This window comes from Sorex araneus, chromosome 1, assembly GCF_027595985.1.
Source record: "Sorex araneus isolate mSorAra2 chromosome 1, mSorAra2.pri, whole genome shotgun sequence".
Lineage (NCBI taxonomy): Eukaryota > Metazoa > Chordata > Mammalia > Eulipotyphla > Soricidae > Sorex > Sorex araneus.
Window position 1 is genome coordinate 319,051,447 of NC_073302.1, and position 22,917 is coordinate 319,074,363.

A 22,917-nucleotide genomic window follows, 5' to 3' on the forward strand; every position below is an offset into this window, starting at 1 on the left:
AAAATAAATTTGTTGCTTTTTTCTTTTTAACCTCTAAAATTGTTCAAACTAAGATGACACTAAGTATTTCAGGAATTTTGCACTTACGGAAGAGAAACATACTTGTTTTCTGCAATGGATTTCAACATTTGACGTAATTTAGACTATAGGCTAAGAACTGAGGACAATTGAATTCTGTAGTTAGGTTTTAAGTTGAAAAATTACAGAAAATTGAATGAAGTTTACATCATCGTCAGAGTTCCCAGAATACAGTGACTTGGAATGCAGAAAACGTGCACACATTCTGAAAGGTTAGAATTGCTGATCTTGGTTGAAGTGCATAGTATTCTAAATTTTTTGATGAATAACTAAAGCATGAAGTTCATCTGTCAATGCAGGATTTAGATGACATGCCTAAAAAGAAAATAGTTAGATATTGTGAAATTTTGGGATATTATGGGAATTTTTTTGTGTGTTTTGCGGAGGTATATTTTGGAGGGTGAAATTTGGGCCACACCCATTAGTGCTCATGCCTTACTCTGGCTTTGTGCTCAGGAATCACTCCTTGCAGGGCTCAGGGGAATATATGTGCTGCTGGGTATCAAACTTGGGTTGCCAGCATGCAAGACAAGCGCCTGCTCACTGTCCTAACTCTCTAGCTCCTGAGAGCATGTTTTTAAAAAGAAAACATTGTAGGTCTGGGCAGATATCACAGACATCTTTGCACTCTTTCTTTGCACAAGGCTGGAGGCTCTGAGTACTGCTGGAAGGGGCAACACCACTCTCAGTAGCTCAGAAGCTCCAGGAAATCCCCCCAAAAAGATACACTTCTTTTCTGATTTCCAAGTAGTAGCTTAGTCTGTCCAAATAGATTGTACTAAAAATAACCATGCACATTACCATTTGAAAAAGAGAAACATTTCATCAGTGATGATAAGAATAAAGGGAATTTACATACAGATGCTAGTACCATTGTCATTCAAATATGTAAAGTGCCCACCTTTATCTAGTGAATAATGGCAGCTATGTAAACGTAAATACTGAGTGTCCTTACACAAGTGAATAGCAAGAAGGTGCCTCCTTGCTTTCAGTGTTAAGGATATGGAGACACAGCAGGGGGTTGTTGCATTCAAACCTCAAGCTGAGCAGAAACTCTCCCGTTAAGGACCTGTGACTTGATATTTGCTGGTTGTTTCTAGGAAAAACTTTTATTTATTTCCACAATAGTTTAATTAGGAAATGCTTCTTTATGTTAGATGTGAGTTACCCCTGTGTGCTTCAGAGTCCCTGAGGAGCCCAGGACAACACGCAGTGCTGCTCTCAGGACACCAGAGATAACATTATTGGCAGTCACTCTGCTGGTAGTGGCCAAGCATGATGCAATGGATCCTGACTTTAGGCCTATTTTTCTTTCAAGATCCAGGGTGATTTCACTATACAGATAGTTTGGGAACAACTACTGCAATTTTTTTCTTTTTTTAAAATTTTTATTAGTGAATCACCATGAGGTACAGTTACAGACTTATGAACTTTCATGTTTGCATTTCGTTTACATCCCTCCATCAGTGCCCATTCTCCTCCACCAATGATCCCAGTATCCCTCCCACCACCCCCACCCCAACACCCACCATCCCACCCTGCCTCTGCAGCAGGGCATTCCCTTTTGTTCTCTCTCCTGTTGGATGTTGTAGTTTGCAATAGAGTATTGAGTAGCCATCATGTTTGGTCTATATTCTACTTTCGGCAAGCAGGTTTCAACCCGAGTGGGTCCCCCCAACATTCTCTACTACGTGTTCCCTTCTCTGTCTCTGCTGTCTTTTCCCCCAGCATGTGAGGCCAGTTTCCAAGCTGTGGGGCAGACCTCGTGTTTCTTATCTCTACTACTCCTGGGTGTTAGTCTCCCATTCTGCTATTTTATATTCCACAGATGAGTGCCATCTTTCTATGTCTGTCTCTTTCTTTCTGACTCATTTCACTCAACATGATACTTTCCATGTTGATCCACTTATATGCAAATTTCATGACTTCATCTTTTCTAACAACTGCATAGTAGTATTCTATTGTGTAGATGTACCAAAGTTTCTTTAACCATTCATCTGTTTGGGGGCACTCCAGTTTTTTCCAGATTCCAGTGAGGGTCTAAGAAAATTATTTATAGCCAAGACCCCAGTAACCCTGGGCCCCAGGTGGCAGAGGGGGATCGGGAGAAAGTGACTGTCTTGATTGTTCCTCTACGAGGACTCAACAATTTGTGTGCTATCCAAATTGCAGTGGTATTGAAATTCTAATTTTGACTTTATGGGTGTCATGGATCAAAATTGTGTGTGTGTGTGTGATTTGTTTTTCTTTTAAAAATGTACCTAGGGCTAGATAGATAATAAAGTGAATAGGGCATTTGCCTTGCACACAGCCAACCCATGTTCAATTCCCACTACTCCATATGGTCCACCAAATAATCCGGAGTGATTTCTGAGCACATAGCCAGGAGTAAGACTGGAGAACCACCAGGTGTAGCCCCCAGCCCCACCAACACAAATCAGAACAGGGACAGAATAATAATACAGTGGGCAGGGAGTTTGCCTTGAATGCAGCCGACAGGGTTCGATCCCCAGCATCCCATATGGTCCCCCTGAGCACTGCAGGCATAATTCCTGAGTGCAGAGCCAGGAGTAACCCCTGAGCACTTATGGGTGTGGGCCAAAACCAAAAAACAAAAATAAAACAAAAAATGCATTTGAAGAGGTTGACTAACAGTAAGATCGATATAGATATTGGTGGAGGGATTGGGCACTTTGGTGGAAAAGGGTAGAGTGAATTTATCCATCCATACCATCAATGTTAATTGTTGCCTGTTAATTGTAACTGTTTCCTAAACTAATGATGTAGGCAGGTAGACAGGGAAGGCCCCCTCCTAAGGCAATGGCAAAAGCCATCCCTGCTGAAAACAGGAAAAACAGTAACTAAGGTCTGAGAAGACCTCACCTATCTACAGCAACAGACCCAGAGAAGCTCCTGCAGAAGTAAAAGGCCAGGAAAGGAATTTTAAAGAAGACCATCACCACTCCCAATGCCCCTGGTAACCTCCTTAGCAACAGACTTTTATCTAGGTAGAAGCCCACATGGGGCAGGTTGGAGAAACCCTATAAAGGCCACCTTGAACACAGGAAGTGTACGCATACGCTGCCTGAGCCCATGTGCTGCTCATGCACACGTGTCTGAGCGAACACATGTGGTGCCCAATTACATGTGTTGCCCGCATCTCCCTTCTTGAGATGTGTACTTTTGTGCTTTCATGTCTAATGTCAGGGTATGTGTAAGGGTTCTCTCCGCCCTTGGAGAAGCCTGCCATTCTTTCTGAACAAGTCTCTCTCTCTGTCTCTGTCTCTCTGTCTCTCTGTCTGTCTCTCTCTCTCTCTACACACACACACACACACATACACACACACACATTATTCCCCTCCACACCTTCAAAAACCTCCAAATAAAATCTGTTTTACTTCACTGCTTATCTACTTCTGAAATTCCTTTGTGTGAGCGAGACAAGAACCCAGTAACCCTGGGTCCCGGGTGGCAGAGGGGGATCAGGAGAAAGTGATTGTCTTTCTCCTCTCCACTCACATGAGCCACCTGTGGGGTCCACCTATATCATTAAGACTTTTTAATATTTTTTTTTTGGTTTGGGGTGTGGGTGGGAACTATATGCATGCCTAGGTCAGCTGCAAATAAAGGTAAGCACCTTAACCCTTGTACTATCTCTCTGACCTAATAAAATTTTGCTTGAAATGCACTTAGAGCTCTTCATAATGATTCCCCCTTCTCTCTGGATACTCACTTTTCAATTGGCACTTAATTGTAAAGATCAAAAGTATTTGGGTTCTAAATAAATTGATCACAAGGATTGAAACACAAAAAAGCTTATTTTAATGAACTGTACCAGGCTTACAAATATTCCTGTGTGGTAGAGGTCATGCATGATAATGGTTTTTAAAAGTACAGTTCATCCATGTACTAGAATCCAAAATTCTACTTTTTTTTGGTTTGTTTTTGGGCCACACTCAATGGTGCTCTGGGGTTGCTCCTGGCTCTGCACTCAGGAATCACTCCTGGAAGTGGTTGGGGGATCATATGGAATGCCAAGGATTGAACTCCAGTTGGTTGCATGCAAAGCAAACACCCTACCCACTATACTATCTCTCCAACTCCCAACATTCTTTTCCTGCTGAGAGAAGACACAGCTATCCAGACAAACATGTTGGCATGTTGGACACTTAAACTTCGGGTGGTATAGCAGAGAACAAGTTGTAACAAAATAAGCTCAGGACATTTATGCTAATAAGTGTCTGTAGTCAGTCTACTTCTGTGACAAACATTGTAGAGCAACTCTGCATAGACTAGGGGAAAAATCATGAGTTCATAAAAGACACTCAAGTCTCCAAAGCACAGAAATTGATACCTGGGTCTAGTTATAGTTGTTTCCAGGCTTACTTTGGAATAATAGTGTTGAGCCGCCTCCTCATCCTTTGTGATCCCCAGGCCAAGCTGAAGACAGCGCGCATAGTAGAAGGAGGCTGTAGCCATGCCTCTGGTGACGAATTCCTGGAGACAGTCTGTCACCTGGGCTATCATGGGGATGTCATGAACCTCATCGTAGTCCGCGATCCTGTTAGGGTATTAAAATGTGCAGTTAAAAATGTATCAGCTGAAAGCTACAATTTTTACAAAATGCATCCAAAAATTATTTTTGTGCCAAAAGTGATTTTCCAAAGTGATCAGAATTGGAAGAGTCTCTTGTCCCTGCGCCTGGCTGTCTTCACCGGGGGCCCCTTGGAGTGGGTGGATTGAGTTTCCCACCCTGCCCCGAGCAGAGCCCCTGCAGCCAAAGACATCCAGAATCCAGCCACAGCCATGCTCAAGGCCCCTCTCCACAAGTTCGGACGAGCCTTACGCATGAAAGAACCTTCATCAAAGAAACCCAGGTGTGTGGGACCTGGAAGTGACATCTTATAGCCTAGTTCTCCCTCTGAGAGAACCTGGCAAGCTACCAAGAGTTTCCTGCACTTAAGGGAAACTGGCAAACTCTCTGTTGCGTATTCATATGCTAAAACCAGTAACAATGATGGGTCTCATTCCCCTGACCCTGAAAGAGCCTCCAATGCAGCACCATTGGGAAGGACAAGTAAAGAGAGGATTCTAAAATCTCAGGGCTAGGACGAATGGAGACGTTACTGAGACCACTCGAGAAAATCAACGATCAACGGGGTGATAATGATGACAATGATGATGATGATGAGAATTGTTTACTGTGCAGTAAAGAAGACATAGAAAAATGGATACCAGTGAAGAAGAAAAAAATGCCTCCAAAAGATGCCATGTCCCAGGCTTATAACCACTAGAGAACAAAAGAAAGATTTCCTTTTTCTTGCAATATTATTTCATTACTGATTTTATAATATATAAAATTATTTATTATTATTTATAATATATAAAATTATTCACTGATTTTATAATATATAATCTTAACACTACAAATTCGAACAATCAGAACAACATTTTCTATTTCCTTGGATCATGTTTTTAAATGCTGAATTTGGACTTGGACCAGAAAACACATTAAGAAACCAGCCTAACTATCTTTGTTTAAAAATGAAGACATATGGATGGCTAGAAGGCGTGTGGAAAAGTGCTTCTCATTACTTTTCATTAGGGAAGTACAGATCAAAATAACAGTGATAGATATGATCTCACAACAGTGAGAATAGCATATATCAAAAAGCCTCTATTTGGTGCTCAGTTGCACTAGCCACATTTCACTCAGTAGCCTTCCTTTCCCAGACTCTATATAGATAGAAGTTGGATGAACACAGCTGGCTTTAGTCAGGGGCTTATACATACTTTCTGTTTGTTTTTGCTTGGGGGCCACAACCGGTCATACTTAGATGTCACACCTGGCTCTGCACTCAGGAATTACTTCTGGTGGGTCTTGGGAGACCATCTGGGATAACAGGGACCCAACCCAAGCGAGCTGTGTGCAAGGCAAGCGCCCTACCCTGCTCAACTATCTCTCCAGCCCTGATATATTTTGATATAATTTGTTCACCTTTTAGAAAAAGCAACACATTTGGTAAAAAATTTCATCTTATAATAATACTCCACGAGATTCCCCTGAGCGTAGACGTTGCCACGCTTCGCAGCTTCCCTCAAGCAATACAGGGCAGCCTCCGTATCCTGGCGGATGCCTTGTCCATAAAAGTACATGAGCCCAAGTGCACCCTGGGACTCCAGGTTTCCGTTGCCACATGCTTCTGAATGCCAATAAAATGCCTTTGAAAACAAAAAGCAACATTTCAGCTGTGTTATTATTTGTAAGGTGAAGGACAGGGAAGTGCTAGAAAGAAAAAGCGTACATACATCAGTACTATGAATTTCCTGTCTAGGAGCTACTATTTCAAGCCAGCCCTGATTTTTCATCATTCTAAGCTAGAGTACTAAGGTAGTATGGCGTGTTGTCTCTGCCTCGGAGAGTTTCACATTTCCATTGAAAGGATAGAGAAGGTGGGCAAGTAGGAAATCTCTAGGGGGTGGAAGGCTTGGAGAGTCCTGTAGGATAGGAAAACCGTCAGTGCTGAGGGGTCCTTAGAGTTCTAGATGGATCTATGAAGGACAGTTACAATCAAAGGTGACTTAATAAAGGATTAAAGCAGTAGGTAAGGTGCTTGCCTAACGCATGCCTAATCCAGGTTTCATCCCTGGCAATACATTACTGGCAGTGATCCTTGAGTGCTGAGCCAGGAGTAAGCCCTGAACTCTACCAGGTGTGACCCCCAAAACCAATAATTATAAGTGAAGTCATGCTTAGTCTAGAGTACTGGGCTGCTGTGAATTTGAACAAGTTAAATAAAAAATACCTAACTTCCAAAGGGCAGCTCAGTCATCTGAGAACGGTATGATAACCATTGGCACCTCTTGCACATTTATGCTTAACACCTTATCTCTTTCACCCTTTCTTCTTAGAAAATTTTGTAATCCCTTGATAAGATTTTTATAAAAATATTAAATGGAGTAAATTAGTTCTTATTATATTTTACTTCTTAGTATTTGTTGCTTTTCCCATTCAAATGTTAATATTAACTTAATTTTACTTAAAAGATTTCAACTTTAATTTCAAGACAACCCCTCTTTATTTCCTGGGGTGTGTAATAGTAATTGTGTGGATTTTAGTTTTTGGATTTTTTGTTTAGTTTTATTTTGTTTAGGGACTCCATCTGGCGAAGCTCAGGGCTTACTTCTGGATGGCAATTGTGTGGGTTAATGTTTGAGGATGGGGTCTCCCAACTGCTGCTCAGGAGACCCAGGGCCCCTCTTGATGATTCTTACCTACTCAGGCAGACTGCAAGCAAGGGCCTGAGTGTGAAATGCTGCCCAGACCCTCTGGTGCTGGGGACTATCCAGGTCACCTCAGTGGCGCTTGGGGAAACACGTGGGACAGGGATCGAAGTAGGTTTGGGTGCAAGCAAAGCATGTGCCTTAACTTCGGTAGCTTTCTAGCCCCAAATGTTGTTTTTCCAAAGCATAGAAAATGGTCTTAAACCCCAGGTCTTCTTCAGTCAAGGGAGTAGAAAGAATATTCCTAAGTAGAGCTTTAGGATCCTAACATGTGAGTTTTCTTTTACATTTTAGAGAACTTGAAGAGAGATTGAAAACCACACACTTATTTCCCAACACTCCCTTCAGGGCGCCAAAAGGACAGTACAGCAGGTAAGGTGCTTGTCTTGCATGGGGCTGACCTGGCAAGATCCCATATGGTCTCCAGAACCTCCAGGAGTGATTCCTGAGCACAGAGTCAGGAGTAACCCCAGAGCACTGCAGGGTGTGGCCCCAAGTCCAAAAACCAAATAAACAAAAACCAAAAAAATCCTTTCTTCCAAAGAATGAAACAAATATTAATCTAAACATAATGCACAGAGAAAGCAAACATAAATGTTACCTTTTCTAAATCTTTAGGTTCCTTTGTTGAATAATACAATCCTAGGGTACCTTGAGCCTTTACACTAGCTTTTGGATTTCCGTTGTCTGCAGCTAAAAGCCACAGTCTACAAAAGAAAGGCCAGGTGAAGTGTATTTGTTTCAGCATCTGTTTAAAACACAAACTTGTTCTCAGGTAACATTACCTTTCCGCTTCCTCCTCTGATCTTTGAACACCGCATCCTTCATAATAAGCTCTTCCAAGATTGTAAGCAGCTGCAAATTTTAAGTGCCTTGCTTTGGGGCATAGAGAATCAACAATTTTCTTCATATACTCCACTCCTTTTTCCTTACACAGGGGAAAAAAAAAAAGGAAGAAAAACTTTCACTTTCTGCTTTACCCAAACTAAATTCAAAGTGTGTGTGTGTGTGTGTGTGTGTGTGTGTGTGTGTGTGTGTGTGTGTGTTGGGGATGGGGGTGTTTGCTGTGTTGTCCTGAAGATAGAAACCTGAGCTCACACTTGCAAAACTCTGCTACCACGGGACTACATCCCAAGCCTCTAGCCAATTATTTCTCCCAATGTTGCAATGCACCAGGCACCTCTGACACACATAATGATGTGACTCTGCCCAAACTGATGACTGTCCTGAATTCTGTAAGAATAGTAAGAAAGAAATATTCAGAGTGCTGGGATCAGCATTTCCTTTTTTTTCTAACTTCGAGTGTTGTACTATGTCTCAATAAGGGTTTTGCCATCTTCGCCTTTCTTTCTCCCATTGCCCAACCCTTATTTAGAACTAACATGTGAATCTTAGAACACATCAAAGGCAAGAATGCCTGGCAACTCCTTGCACGTTCATCATTCCTGCATTGCACTGATGACCCCAGATAGTGTGCTCCCTCTTCAGACACTTTAACTAAGTTGCTGACACTTTGTATTCAGTATACACTAATCTTCAGAGGATGGCAATGTAGTCACAAAGAAAGCCCAGATGTTCCGTCCGCTATCACCAGAAACCTTGCACCTCACCCACGCCCCACCCAAATATCACTGTCATCCCATTGCTTATAGATTTGCTCGAGCAGGTACCAGTAACATCTCCATGTGAGACTTGTTGTTACTGTTTTTGGCATATTGAATACATCACAGGTAGCTTGCTGGGCTCTGCTATGCAGGTGAGATACTCTCGGTAGCTTGCCAGGCTCTCCAAGAATTGCGGAGGAATTGAACCTGGGTTGACCGCGTGCAAGGCAAACACCATATCCGCCCTAATAACCATCAGACATAAACCTTCAAGCATTGCTCCAAAAAGGAAAACAGCATATGACAGGAAAATGACTCTTCTGACTTTAGTCTCCTTACTGTTCTCTCAACACGTTGCTGGCTAAAAAGCCCAGTAATAGAATAAAAAAAGAAAAGTTTTAAATTGAGTGAGTCATTTTTGGGGGTTAATTTTCATGAATGTGAGGTAGGTACTTGTAAAAAATGAGCTTGTTTCTTTTTTCTTTTTAAATCCCCAACTCTGGTTTACCCAACTCTGTTGTGCAAAAGCGAGACACTATATTAATAGCAGCTGTGTGGAGTACTCGGTGAATCTTCCCATGGCCTGCAGCAACTACATCAAGACAACATAAAGAACGATTTTAAAAAGGCATTGACTTTATCATGTGAATGAAGGAAAGCCATATGATTTAGAATTTAAAAAAATACACTTTTTCCAATTGTGTAAAGAAAGAACTGCCAACTAGCAAAACACCATCAAAAACGAAAGTCATTTTTTAGATATTCAAAATTTGAGCCTTCATTAACCTAGCCCTTTACTCTTCTGTTGACAGGCTAGGAAGGAAGAGAAGCCCCAGACCAGTACACATGTACAAACATAAAGGGTAGATATGTTTCTTTAATAATTTCTTCAAAAAAATTTAACACTGTATTTTAGAACTTATGATATATCAATTAAATGTCTATATCAGGGTAAGTACACTAAGACTGGGGGTATGTGAAAAATGAAAGCAGACTTCTGGAAGGTTCCTGTAGTTTCTAAGTACATTTTAAATTAAGAAAATTTTAAATTACTTAAAATTAAAAAAAAATTTAAATTGTCTTTAAAAAAATAGGGCTGGAGCAGGTAGGGTGTTTGCTCCTAGGTTCGATTCTTCGGCCCCTCTTGGAGAGCCCGGCAAGCTACCAAGAGTATCTCGACCACCCCACAGAGTCTAGAAAGCTACCCGTGGCGTATTCGATTTGCCAAAAACAGTAACAAGTCTCACAATAGAGACGTTACTGGTGCCTGTTTGAGCAAATCAATGAGCAACGGAATTACAGTGATACAGTGATACAGTGAATTTAAAATTAACTGTACATAAACTAAAAAATGGATTCTGTAATATCTAGAGCAACTAAAATACTTTTCTATAGAACAATTAAATTAAAATGCAATCAAGATATCTCTTTGAATATTATGAACTGGCTCTATCCTCAGAAAATAGTTCAAGTTGATCACAGGAAGCGTTATTTGATTCTCAGACTCTGGATCAAATTAGTATCATGAATCATCGTAAATTAATGAAAGCACATGATAAAAAGGAAAGGAATTTGTTATTTGCCCTTTTCCTTGGCTTAATTATTTGATCAGGCTAATTTATTGCAAAACTCAATAAGAAAAAAGCTTTAGATACTGCCATCTTTTTTTGTTCCTCTGGCCTCTGTAAGTAATTGCATTTAAAGTTTTTCTGTTTTGGAATTGCCACATACCAACTCATTGAATCTCCCAACTATTCCTGCTCTTTCAACTTCATCAAGTTCCAGCCTATCAACTTATATTATATCTTTCTCCATAATCATTCACTTTCCCCTCCTTTCTCTCCAGGGCCCTTGATCAATTTGGCAAATACCTCATTTCTCTGCTTATTCTGCTATACTCAAGTGACTGATCATGTCTAGGGAAGAATATAGCCATGCTTACAGGTCCTTTTTCAAGTCTGTGAACATATTTCAGTATGGCCTCTCATCTCTGGCAAGCAATCCTATCAATGTGTCGCATCCGTTAGCGTTTCTGCTTTCCTGGGAGAGAAGATTCCCTTTTCTTTTCAAACTGTCCCTGCTCCTCTCAACTATTCTCAGCCACATTTTAAAATTTGTGTTTTATTTTAAAAATATAGACTGCTATGTGTGTGTGTGTGAGTGTGTGTGTGAGAGTGAGTGTGTGTGTGTGTGTGTGTGTGTGTGTGTGTGTGTGTGTGTGGTCTTTTTGTAGGGGGTGTTGCTAGTTTTCTCTTTATTATTCCCATTTTCATGTATGTACTGCAAAACAAGCATCTGGATCCACTTTTATTTCACCGAGAAAATAGAATTAAAAAAAAGCACCAAATCTAGTCATTTTTCCTGAGCCATCCTTTTTTTCCTGTCTATAAGATCTTATGTATGGCAGTGACTGGGTTCTGGAGATCTTCAGCTGCCAGGGCTCTGCTTGGGGCAGGGAGGAAAACTCAACCTGCCCCCTCCCAGGGGCCCCAGTGAAGTCTCTTGCCCCTGTGCCTGGCTGTCTTCACTGGGGCCCCTTGGAGAGGGGGTGGGTTGAGTTTCCCTCCCCACCCGAAGCAGAGCCCCAGCAGCCAAAGACCTCTGGAATCCAGCCACAGCCATTCTTCACACTTTCGGACGAGCCTCAAGCATGAAGGAACTGACAGAGGAACCCAGGTGTGTGGGACCTGGGGCTGATCTCCAAGCCTGCTCAGATCAGGACTGGGCCTCCTACTCTCAGATCCCCCATTTTCCGGTGGTTGGTGGTTTGGCAGCCACACCCACAAACAGCCCCTGGTGCCATATAATCCCATCAACAGCCAAGACCCAGAGACTATAAAACAAAGCTCCTGGAAGCGTGCAACCTCATTTGTGCAAACCCTTATAGCCTAGTTCTCCCTCTCAGAGAACCTGGCAAGGTGCCTAGAGCATCCTGCCCACACGGCAGAGCCTGGCAAGCTCTCCATAGCATATTTGATGTGCCAAATACAGTAACAATGATGGGTCTCATTCCTCTTACCCTGAAAGAGCCTCCAATGCAGCACTGCTGGGAAGAACGAGTAAGGAGAGGCTGCTAAAATCTCAGTTCTAGGACAAATGGAGATGTTACTGGCACCCGTTCAAGCAAATCGATAATCAACGGGATGACAGTGATACAGGGATACAGTGATAAGATCTTATGTATAAGATTATTGATATGTTGTGGATCTTTAATCTCTGGGGAAAACTCTCTAACTCAGATCCCCAGGAGTCATAACATATGTATTTGTTACACTTCATACAAAAGTCAATATTTTTCTCCACATCCTCACCATCACGTATCTCCTCAACCCACACTAATCTTGGTTCCTTGTGACTCTACTGAAAATTCTTTTGTCAAGGTATCTGGTGAAATATACCTTAAGAGATCAAACAATAAGTTATGTTTTCATTCAACTTATCTTTTACTACATTTTGAGACAGTCACCCCATTCTTGAAAAAATTCCAGCTCACTTTCTGATTGCCACGTATCCCTGATTTTCCTCCATCTTACTGACTTCCGCCTCTTATTCTCCTTTGCTGGCTACTACCTTCCTTCCCCCCATTCAGTAATGGAGGGATCTCTCTCTCTGTTGTTGACCTGTTTCTCCCCTCTTCCTTTATTCATTCATCAGTTCTATCCATTACTGTGTTCTGAGTACCACTGATCCACAGAGAACATCCACCTATTTTCATGGTCCTGCCTGTAGCTCTGAGCTCCAGACTCTCTCCTTGACATCTCTACTGAGCATGTCAACTTTATATATAATATTCAAACTCTTTAAATATAATATTCAAACACAAATATATCAGTTTTTTTCCCACACATAAACCCTGTTTGTTCCCATTTATCTCACTTTAATTAATGACAACAGGATCCAGTTAAGCCAGAAAAGTAGGAATCATCCTGATTCCTTCCCTGGTCCCTGACTCTCTCTCTCAACTTCAGTAAGTTTTGTATGTTCTTATATATAAGTCTAAAATTGCACATTCTACTCTGTTTGCACTTTTGCTACTTTAAAGTTGCTACTTTATTTGAACTGTATTGCAATGTTCTTTTAATGAATGTCCTGCTTCTCCTCTTCTTCCTCCATTTACTTCATTCTCCACTCTAGACACAAAAACATTTTTTTTTTTGCTTTTTGGGTCACACCCAGCAATGCACAGGGGTCACTCCTGGCTCATGCACTCAGGAATCACCCCTGGCGGTGCTCAGGGGACCATATGGGATGCTGGGATTTGAACCCGGGTCGGCCACGTGCAAGGCAAACGCCCTACCCGCTGTGCTATCACTCCAGCCCCACAAAAACATTTTTTAAACATAAAATATTAATTTTGTTTCTTTTTAGTGTCATCACACTACACTTACAATGCAATCCAAACTCTTGGCTGTATGCATGAGTCCCTATCTCACTATTTTAACTACATTCACCCTCTCTCTGTTCCTCTGGTGTGAGCACTTGCTATAAACACTCCTGGAACATGATTCTCACCAGACCTCATTCTTAGTCCTTCCCTTTTCTTATACAGTTCTGTGTTTATTTATTATTTGTTAATTGTATATATTAATTTTTACTATAGCTTAGGTAATTATTACAATACTGTGTATGTTTGTGATATTGAAGCATATGATTATTCCAGTCCACCACTATCAAAATGCTCAATAACTTCCTCCAATATCCTCATGTCACCTTTAGTCCACCTCTTTATTTCCTAACTCTTCCTCCCACTTCCTGGTGATATGACCAGTTTTGAAATCCAAGGATTTGTCATTGCTTGGTACTTTCTATTTTCTTGTGTTGTCTCTGTATGTATACCACAAATAAGTGAGATCACCTTTCTATACCACATATGAGTGATATTATTTGTCCTTCTCCCTCTCACTTATTTTGCTTAACCTGATATATATTTCATCCATGTTACAGCAAACTGCACGATTTCATCTTTTCTTACAGCTGCATAGTATTCTAATTAGTATACATATATGCCACAACATTTTTATCCATTCATTAGACATTACTGTTGTTTCCATAAATGGCCAAATAAAAAGTTTTCTTAAGACAAATGATAATAAAGGCAAACTATCAGAACATATGGAAATATCAGTGTTAAGGGGGCAGAAGTTGAAATATTATCATACATTTAAGTTTTGTCATATCTAAGAAACTGAAAAGTTATTATAGCTATTATAACTTAGCACTGCTAAGTTCATAACAATGCAAAATTAGATCAGGGCAGAATAAAATGCTCAAATCAATAATCGGAACGCATTGCTTAAGAAACCAGAAAAAGAAAAGAAAATGAATCTCAAGGTAAGTAGAAGGAAGGAAATAATCAAAACAGAGCAGGAATCAGTGACATAGAAATTAGATAACAGTACAAAAGGTCAAGGAATGAGCAGCTGCTTTGTTTTTGAAGAATAAAAAATATTGACAAACACCTAGGATCATGAGGGGAAACAACCTATTTGAAATGTCAGATAAAATGTCCAGATAACCTGGAAAAGAAAATTGTAATCCCAGAGCCAAAGCCTTCAGATTAATGTTGAGGCAGACCAATGATCAGGTCATTGACAGAAGTGAAATTGCAATTTCAAAGTAGGACTTTGCACTTGGAGAAAGACTGGTAGGAAAGTGAATTGGCACATAGAAATAAAATCAGCTCCAGTTTTGAAGATCATAACATAATGGGATCTGGGGTGGAGAACATTCCAATGCAGGAACCCATGACTGAGATCTCCAAGCCCACTCGGATAGAAACTAGGCCTGTTCCCCCAAGTTCCCCAGTTTTCCAGTAGCTTGGCAGCCACACCTAAAAACTGCCCCTGGTGCCCCTGGAATCTCATCAATGGCCAACACCCAGAGACTGTAAACTAAAGCTTCCAGAAAAGAGCAATGCAGAATTTTACTCTATCCCATTTACTATCAAAAGTAGCACACATTTGTTTGGTTTTAACATACTTGCTTATATTCTCTTATCTATGGGCTTAAATGGCTCCAGAATGAAATACAAAAACCTTCACACACTTCCCTCTTATTGTGTGGGAAGGTGCTCAGTGGCGGGAATGGTGTTTGAATATTATCTGTAATGAACTATTGTGAACTACTCTTATGAAAATAAAATATATAAAAATTGAAAACAAAAAAGGGTGGTTTGTGGAAAACTAAGGTTTTGATAGAGCAAAGACGTGAAGGAAGTAATCTGGGAAAAAACAGGCTGTAGGGACTTTCCTTGTCAGCTGCAAAGTTCAGAAGGAAAGTAATCAGTGGGAGATGGAGAGGAAACACACAACAATAGAAACAGAATGTACATAAACTTTGTGTGATAGCTAAACATGCCATAGCTCTGAGTATGAGTGGGACCAAAGGAACTCAATGTTCCAAAATTAGATTATAGTCAAGTTCAGATAAATTCACAATAGATTATTTTCAGTAGACTGAAGGCCCCTTACAGTAGTAATTAAGGAAGGAGAGCAAACTTGGGGTTTAGGGATAAATTCAAAATGGCAGTCATCTGTTTGGACACTGAAGAATTTACTAAGTAAATATTATTTTATATGGTCTCTTGGTAACCAACTAGCTAGGTGGCCACAGGAACAGTGCAAATGATGCGCCTCTCTTTTAACTTCCAACATAAAAGTCTTGGAACATATTTGAAGACAGATAGAATATTATCAGACTAATATTTTTGAAAGACGGTTCAACAAGTGGTACTGGGAAAACTGGATAGATACATGCAAAAAAATGAACTCTGACCTCTGTCTAATGCCAGGCACAAAAGTCAGATCAAAGTGGATTAAAAACCTCAATATTAGACATGAATCTATAAGGTACATAGAGGAAAATGTAGGCAGAACTCTCCATGACATTGAAGCTAAAAGCATCTTTAAAGATGAAACAGCACTGACCATGCCAATGGAAGCAAACATAAACAAATGGGACTACATCAAATTAAGAAGCTTCTGCACTTCCACAGAAACAGTGACCAAAATACAGAAAGAGCCCACAGAATGGGAAAGAATATTTACCCAATACCCATCTGATAAGGGATTAATATCCAGGATATACAAGACACCAGTAGAATTGTATAAGAAAAAACCTCCAACCCCATCAAAAAATGGGGAGAAGAAATGAACAGAAGTTTCTTCAAAAAAAGAAATACAAATGACCAAAAGGCACATGAAAAAATGCTCCACATCGCTAGTCATCAGGGAGACGTACATCAAAACAACAATGAGATGTCATCTCACACCACAGAGACTGGCACACATTCAAAAGAACAAAAGCAACAAGTGCTGGTGTGAATGTGGGGAAAGAGGGACACTCTTTCACTGTTGGTGGGAATGCACCCACACACATACACATACGCACAAGCACACACAAACATACACACACACAGTCCGTTTTTGTATGGAGCAACATACAGAGGAATGGTCTCAAAAATATAACAAATTTTATTTTTGATTGAAGTTATTCTATATTTTGTTATTTAACTTTTAGCCATGTGCTTGTAGTTTTGATGTAATTATTAAAGGGAACTGTTTTTTTGTTTGTTCAGTTCATTGGTTATTTTGGGGGGGTTGTTTTTCTCTTATTAAGAGTTTTGGGGCACACCTAGTGTTCACAGGGGTGACTCAGCACTCAGGCATTATTTCTGGTGGTTCTCAGGGGAATATATGGGATGTTGGGGATTGAATCTAGGTAAGCCAAATGCAAAGCAAACATCCTACCCCTATACTATCCCTCAAGCCCTTGCTTTATTTTATCTATTTATTATTTATTTATTTATTTATTTTTGGGTCACACCTGGCGATTCACAGGGGTTACTCCTGGTTCATGCACTCAGGAATTACTCCTGGTGGTGCTCGAGGGACCATAGAGAATGCTGGGAATCGAACCCGGGTCGGTCGCATGCAAGGCATACGCCCTACCTGCTGTGCTATTGCTCCAGCCCCGCAAGCCCTTGTTTTATTTATCTATTTATTGCTTTTTGGGTCATACCTGCGATGCACAGGGGTTACTCCTGGTTCTGCACTCAGGAATGACTCCTGGCAGTGCTTAGGGACCATATGGGATGCTGGGAATCGAACCCGGGTCAGCCACGTGCAAGGCAAATGCCCTCCCCGCTGTGCTATTGCTCCAGTCCCAACCCCTTGTTTTTTTGTTTGTTTATTTATTTATTTTTTGCTTTTTGGGTCACACCTGGCGATGCACAGGGGCTACTCCTGGCTCTGCACTCAGGAATCACCCCTGGCAATGCTCAGGGGACCATATGGGATGCTGGGATTCGAACCCGGGTCGGCTGCGTGCAAGGCAAACGCCCTACCCGCTGTGCTATTCCTCCAGCCCCCTCCAAGCCCTTGTTTTAAAGCACACAGTATTGACAGCTAATGGTGGCAAAGAGACAAAAAGAATACTGTTATTTTATATAAACATAACAATTTCTACTGTTGTTTTTTAAGATGCTCATGTTTAGCTAGTCTTGAAATACAATATATATTATTAAAATATAAACAACTTTAAGTATATCAAATAATGAAATAATAATAAAATCTTATTTTTTGGAAGAAAATAATGACTTACAGGCTCTGCATCTGTCCCCAGTCCATCATAATACATTACTCCTAGCTGGTATATTGCTTGATGATTAGTTTCCTTGATTTCTTCAAATTGTTCTAATGCTTCTTCATACCACCCCTATAAGGCCCCAGAAAAGACTGGATTATAGTTATTATAATCTCAAAGTAATCTAAAATATCTAGTTCCAATCTAAATCATATCTAGTAGAACCAAGTAAAATAAAAAAATGACACTAACAAATTTATGGAATTTATAAGATAATGACAGTTAGCAATCAATGTACTGTAAAATCAGTTTGATAAGTCTAAATATGGCAGCAAAGGGAAATGTCAAGGGAAAGTATGGAGATCCTTCAACTTTCATTTCTATTATCTCCCTAAACTCAGCTAACCTGACACGTTATTCTCCTGGTGTGAGAAACTGTAGAGCTTGGATCAAAGTCCCAGAGAAAATGTGAACATCAGGATTCACACTATTATTAAATGTCTACTCCTATATTGGTACCTGTCCTCCAATTCTGCAAGTGTCTAGCTAGAGAAAAAACAGAAAAACAAGGTGTGATTCTCTAGAATTACCCCATATATCCTATTGATATTTATATGTGTTAAGTACCATTCATCTAAGAATCAATAGTTAATCTGATAAAAAACACACAAAGATGTACGTTCTAATATGGGACCTTTATCTTAATCCATCATCAAAAATGTCACACTAAAGTATGAGTGGTGGAAAGAGATCATTATTTGAAAGTGCAGAAGAGAGAAATACAACAAAAACCAAAACCAGAAAAGTTGATTTTCTCTTCCTAAATCCTATAACTTATTTTATAAAAAATCAAAATATTAACAAATGTTAAGAAGAGATAACAATGAGTAAATGACTGAGTTTCATCCTCTTTTCTAGCCAATGTGTGAGAGGGCTAAAAAGGTTAGAATACTGTGTAGAGAGGAAGAGAAAGGGGGAGTCATTTTAACTTTTGTGACATCAATGTGATTTTTAGTTTTCATAATTATAAATACCATACACACTCTGAAAAATGTCAAGTACACACTTTCAACCCAGACCTAGATTTCCTTCGAGATCTAGACTCATAGAAATAAACCTCCATTTTGAAACCCTTCTATTTGGCTGACTAGTGGATACCTCAACATTCTATCTTACAAAACTAAACTCTTAATCATCCTCTCAAAATATATTCCTCCCCACTAATTAAGTCCAGGATATTATTGTTTGTCTCTCCAAAATAAATTCAGTTCTCTGCTCTACTGCTACTCTGGTTGAGACCACTTCCCCAAACTTCCCTTCTCTTGCCCAAACTAATTTAAATTCCTGCTAATATCCTTTGTTTCCATGTTTATCTCTAATCAATTCATTACAGGCTCAAACCACTTCGACGGCTTCTTACTACTACATTTTGTCCAAATCTCCTCTTAGAGTCATTATCTCTTTTGCTTATTTACACATTCGTTCTCTGAATCTCTAGAATTTGCTAAACTTTCTTCCTAAAATATTGTATCCTTTTTCTCCTTTACCCACCACCTACTTCTCCTTAGCTGTTTGCATTATCTGTCCCATTTCTTTTAAATTTTAATTTCATCACCATTTCTTTCCACCCTATTCCCAAGCTTTTATTAATCACAGTGCCAGTTTATTGCTCTTATAGTAATTTTCTTGATACATGAAGTTATTATCTTCCCCTACTAGGAAGCTTTATGAAATTGGGACCATCCTAATGTCTTCATCACTATGTCAATGCCTAGCATAATAGCAAATACTTAGAAAACATGAGAAACCATACCCTACTAATGAGTACTTTTACAAAAACAAATGCCCACAATAGCTCTATAAAACCTCATTATTCACACCCCTTTCCAGGCGAGGGAAAGGAGGGAGGCATCAAGAGGTTACGCAACAGGACCAAATCTGAATCTATGCCCAAAGCTGAGAGGTCAGTCCCTTAACTGCTATGCTATGGTTACCCTCATGGTGATAAGGTGTATGATGACTACTCATCAGGTATTGTTGCCAGTATGAGTGAAGATATCAAAAGACTAGGTGGTAAGTGGGGGTAAAGGTAAAACTCTTTCCAAATCTTCAACAGGTGAGGAATCGGAAGAGATGGTCTCTTCTCTCATGTTCCCTTGGGATTCAATGAAAAATTAAGATGCATTATAGTGAAATTGGAATAATAGTTTACATAGTTCCTCTAATACCTACTTTCCAGGATAACTCAATGACTCTCATTAATAACATTTATAGGATGGGCTCTGATGAGAAAAGTCAGATCTCTCTTAGTTGGTGCCAGAGTCATAGCTAAAGTCATAAACATCATGTAAAGTATTTGAGAGCATTTTCTTGGCATAGCAATATGAAATATTAATGGCAATTTTGTTATGGGAAGTGAATAAGAATGTTACAGGAAATAAAAATGAAAACTATACCTCTTCAAAATATAATTGACCTCGTAAGAAATATGCCATAGCATCCCCTTTCAGTATTCTTTTCTGCAAGATTGTCAATGCTTTTTGCACCAAATCAGCATGACGGTAATGATCTGATTTTTAAAAAGACAAAGAATTCTAAAATCACACAACATTAATTTTATCTGTTGAAGTAATAAGTAATATAGGATTCATAGAGCACTGTTAATAAGTTATTCTTAATTCTCATTCTTAAAATTGGCCTTATTAGTTTAAAGAAAAGGTATTATCTTGGGGAAAAAAGTATTGTCACATCACCTGCCTCTTGTATAATCAAGAAATATTTGATGATTTTCTATTGAACTATGATTTCTGCCAGGCAGGAGCTCCAGAAATGTGGCCAATTGCAGTTTAGGTGGAAAGCTTCCCTATGATGAGTGAAGTGCTTTATTAATAGGCCTTAATTAGAACTACTCCTGCCAAAGAAGTCAATTACTGTCAATGTTGATTTTTAAAGTCTACTAAAAACACATTAGTATTAAATGTCAATTTCAAGTAAAGTATAACTTTAATCTCTTTAATAGAAGTAACACCTGGGGCTGGAGAGATAGCACAGCGGGTAGGGCGTTTGCCTTGCACGCGGCCGACCCGGGTTCAAATCCCAGCATCCCATATGGTCCCCTGAGCACGGCCAGGGGTAATTCCTGAGTGCAGAGCCAGGAGTAACCCCTGTGCACCGCCAGGTGTGACCCAAAAAAAAGCAAAAAAACAAAACAAAAAAAAAATAGAAGTAACACCTGGCTTACATTTTCAGAAAGACATTCTGGAGTGCTGAGAGTAAAGTCAGAATCAGTAGATTCTTACAGAAAAACTAGTAAGTACTGAAAATTAACCACACCCTTAGCATCAATAAGTAATTTTTCTCATCTCTTTGACTCTGGCAAACGTAGTTAACATATGTGAAAATGATGTACCATTTTTCTCCTTGATCGGTTGGAAGACTCTCTGGGGTAGAGAGAAAATAGAGGAGTTGTTGGGCATCTTTTCGCTAGTCAGCTTCATTCTATCTTCGTAATTGGTATGCTGTAAAGAATAAAAAGAGAATAAGATGGTAGAAATATCTTCCTCCAGGGAAATGCAGAAAGAGACTTCAATCCCACATGGCACTCATTATAAAAACAAAAACAAAACATAAAAAATATGTAGCTCTCGCCTATCTAGGAATAGAGCACCATACTATCAAACGGTAGGATGTAAAGGTTCTTCCTTAGGAAATTAGGTCCCTCCATAACTCTCAGAAGCATAATGATGAGACTTGGTTGCAAGTCTTCTGGCTATGTGGTTTTCGCATGCTGCAGTGGTTTATGTCACACACCACAGCTACTACCGCTACAAGGAACTCTTGACACTGCACATAGATATAGTTATTATGTTCTGGTACTTTCCAGTTTCCTTGTAATTTCCGCTTGTCTGACATTCATTTTCAAATAAAAATACTTGTCTTTTTTAGCTGGAAATACACTTTATTTTAGCTGTGTTCAGTTTCATCTTCCCATCGGTAGTGGATTTCCACGCTATAAGTCAGATCACAGTCCAATGGAATATCAGAGTCTTCAGATAAAATGTAGATACCACCCCATTTAGGTTGAATGAATTAAGTTGGCGTTTGGTAGTGAGACAGCAAAATCCAGTTGTTGCTATGCTTTTCTGTTTATTCCTTGGCATTCTACTGCTATAGCTTCTTTTCACCAATCAGGAGGAAGCCTTCAATAAAGGTTCTTTCTGCTTAGTGGTGAAAAGAACTAGAGTCCATTAGCATAATTGGACAGCTACAGTTATACATTTATATGTTACTATTTTAGACAGTGAATGCTTTATTAATATGAGTGAAATGAGAAGGAAGATCATTTGCCATACTAGGGATGAGTTTCTGACGTATCTATGATTGTGGAAGAGTTATTTCATCTCTTTAAGAGTCATCTTCCCATGCTCTCTGCCCAGATTAGACCCTGAGCTGACACGCGTGTGAAATGGACCGTCTGCTCCTTAAAGACTATGATCTGAGAGGTCTTCTAATCCATTTTGGCACTCAGAGAGGCTTCTTACGGAAATGCATCTAGACTGTGAACTGTGCTACAATCCCGTGCTATCCAGGGAGGGATTTTCCCTCTCCACCCTGTCTTTCTGCTCAGAAGATGGCAGCTGCGGCAGCGCCCACATGGCGAGCCCCAACTTCTAAGACTCCCAACCCAGAGGTATGAGTTTGCAGTGACGTGGCTCACCGGCGATCAGGGGATGGGGTGGGGGGCGTTTACCGTCATGGTCTCCGCCCAGATAAGATCCGGAGCTGCCTCGTGCGAAACAGACCCTCTGCTCTTTAAAGACTATGATCCGAGAGGTCTTCTAACCCATTTTGGCACCCAGAGTGGCCTCTTACAGAAATGCATCTAGACTGTGAACTGAGCTAAAATACCAGAAATCCAAAACCACACATTCTCAGCAATGGAAAACAAATTATTAAATGATGACTTTTCAGCAGGCTTGATAGTTGGGGGAAAATTCCAAACAATAATAGTGAGTTCTCTATTGAAATATTGAATGTATTCAAAGTATAGAGAGAATAAAGTGAAGATCATTAGTCACTCAGGTGGGGGGTGGGTGGGAGAGGGGTTCTTGGTGGTGGAACATGTGCACTGGTGAAGGGATGGGGTTTAATCATTATATGACTGAGACTTAAACCTGAAAGCTTTGTATTTTTTTTCATGGTGATTCAATAAAATAATAGTAAAAATAGAGTCATCTTCCTCATCTGTAACTTGGACTAAGAAGTTTGAGCTAAAAGATTTCAAAGTGTTCTTGGATTTGTAACATTTTTGATTATAGGATTCCAAGATTTTCAAATATTAAATGATTCTCATGGTTGAATATAAAAG

The 22,917-nt window shown here is 39.9% G+C and overlaps 1 protein-coding gene across 1 annotated transcript; it reads right to left on the reverse strand.

Moving 5' to 3' along the window:
* Positions 1-327: 327 nt before the first annotated feature.
* On the reverse strand, positions 328-22,305 carry LRP2BP (LRP2 binding protein). The gene is given in 11 exon segments (XM_055128135.1): positions 328-393; positions 4,465-4,639; positions 6,077-6,300; positions 7,964-8,069; positions 8,148-8,290; positions 17,568-17,681; positions 20,006-20,118; positions 20,959-21,067; positions 21,372-21,454; positions 21,505-21,595; positions 22,300-22,305. Coding segments are annotated over 11 exon segments (1,230 nt in total).
* Positions 22,306-22,917: the final 612 nt, after the last annotated feature.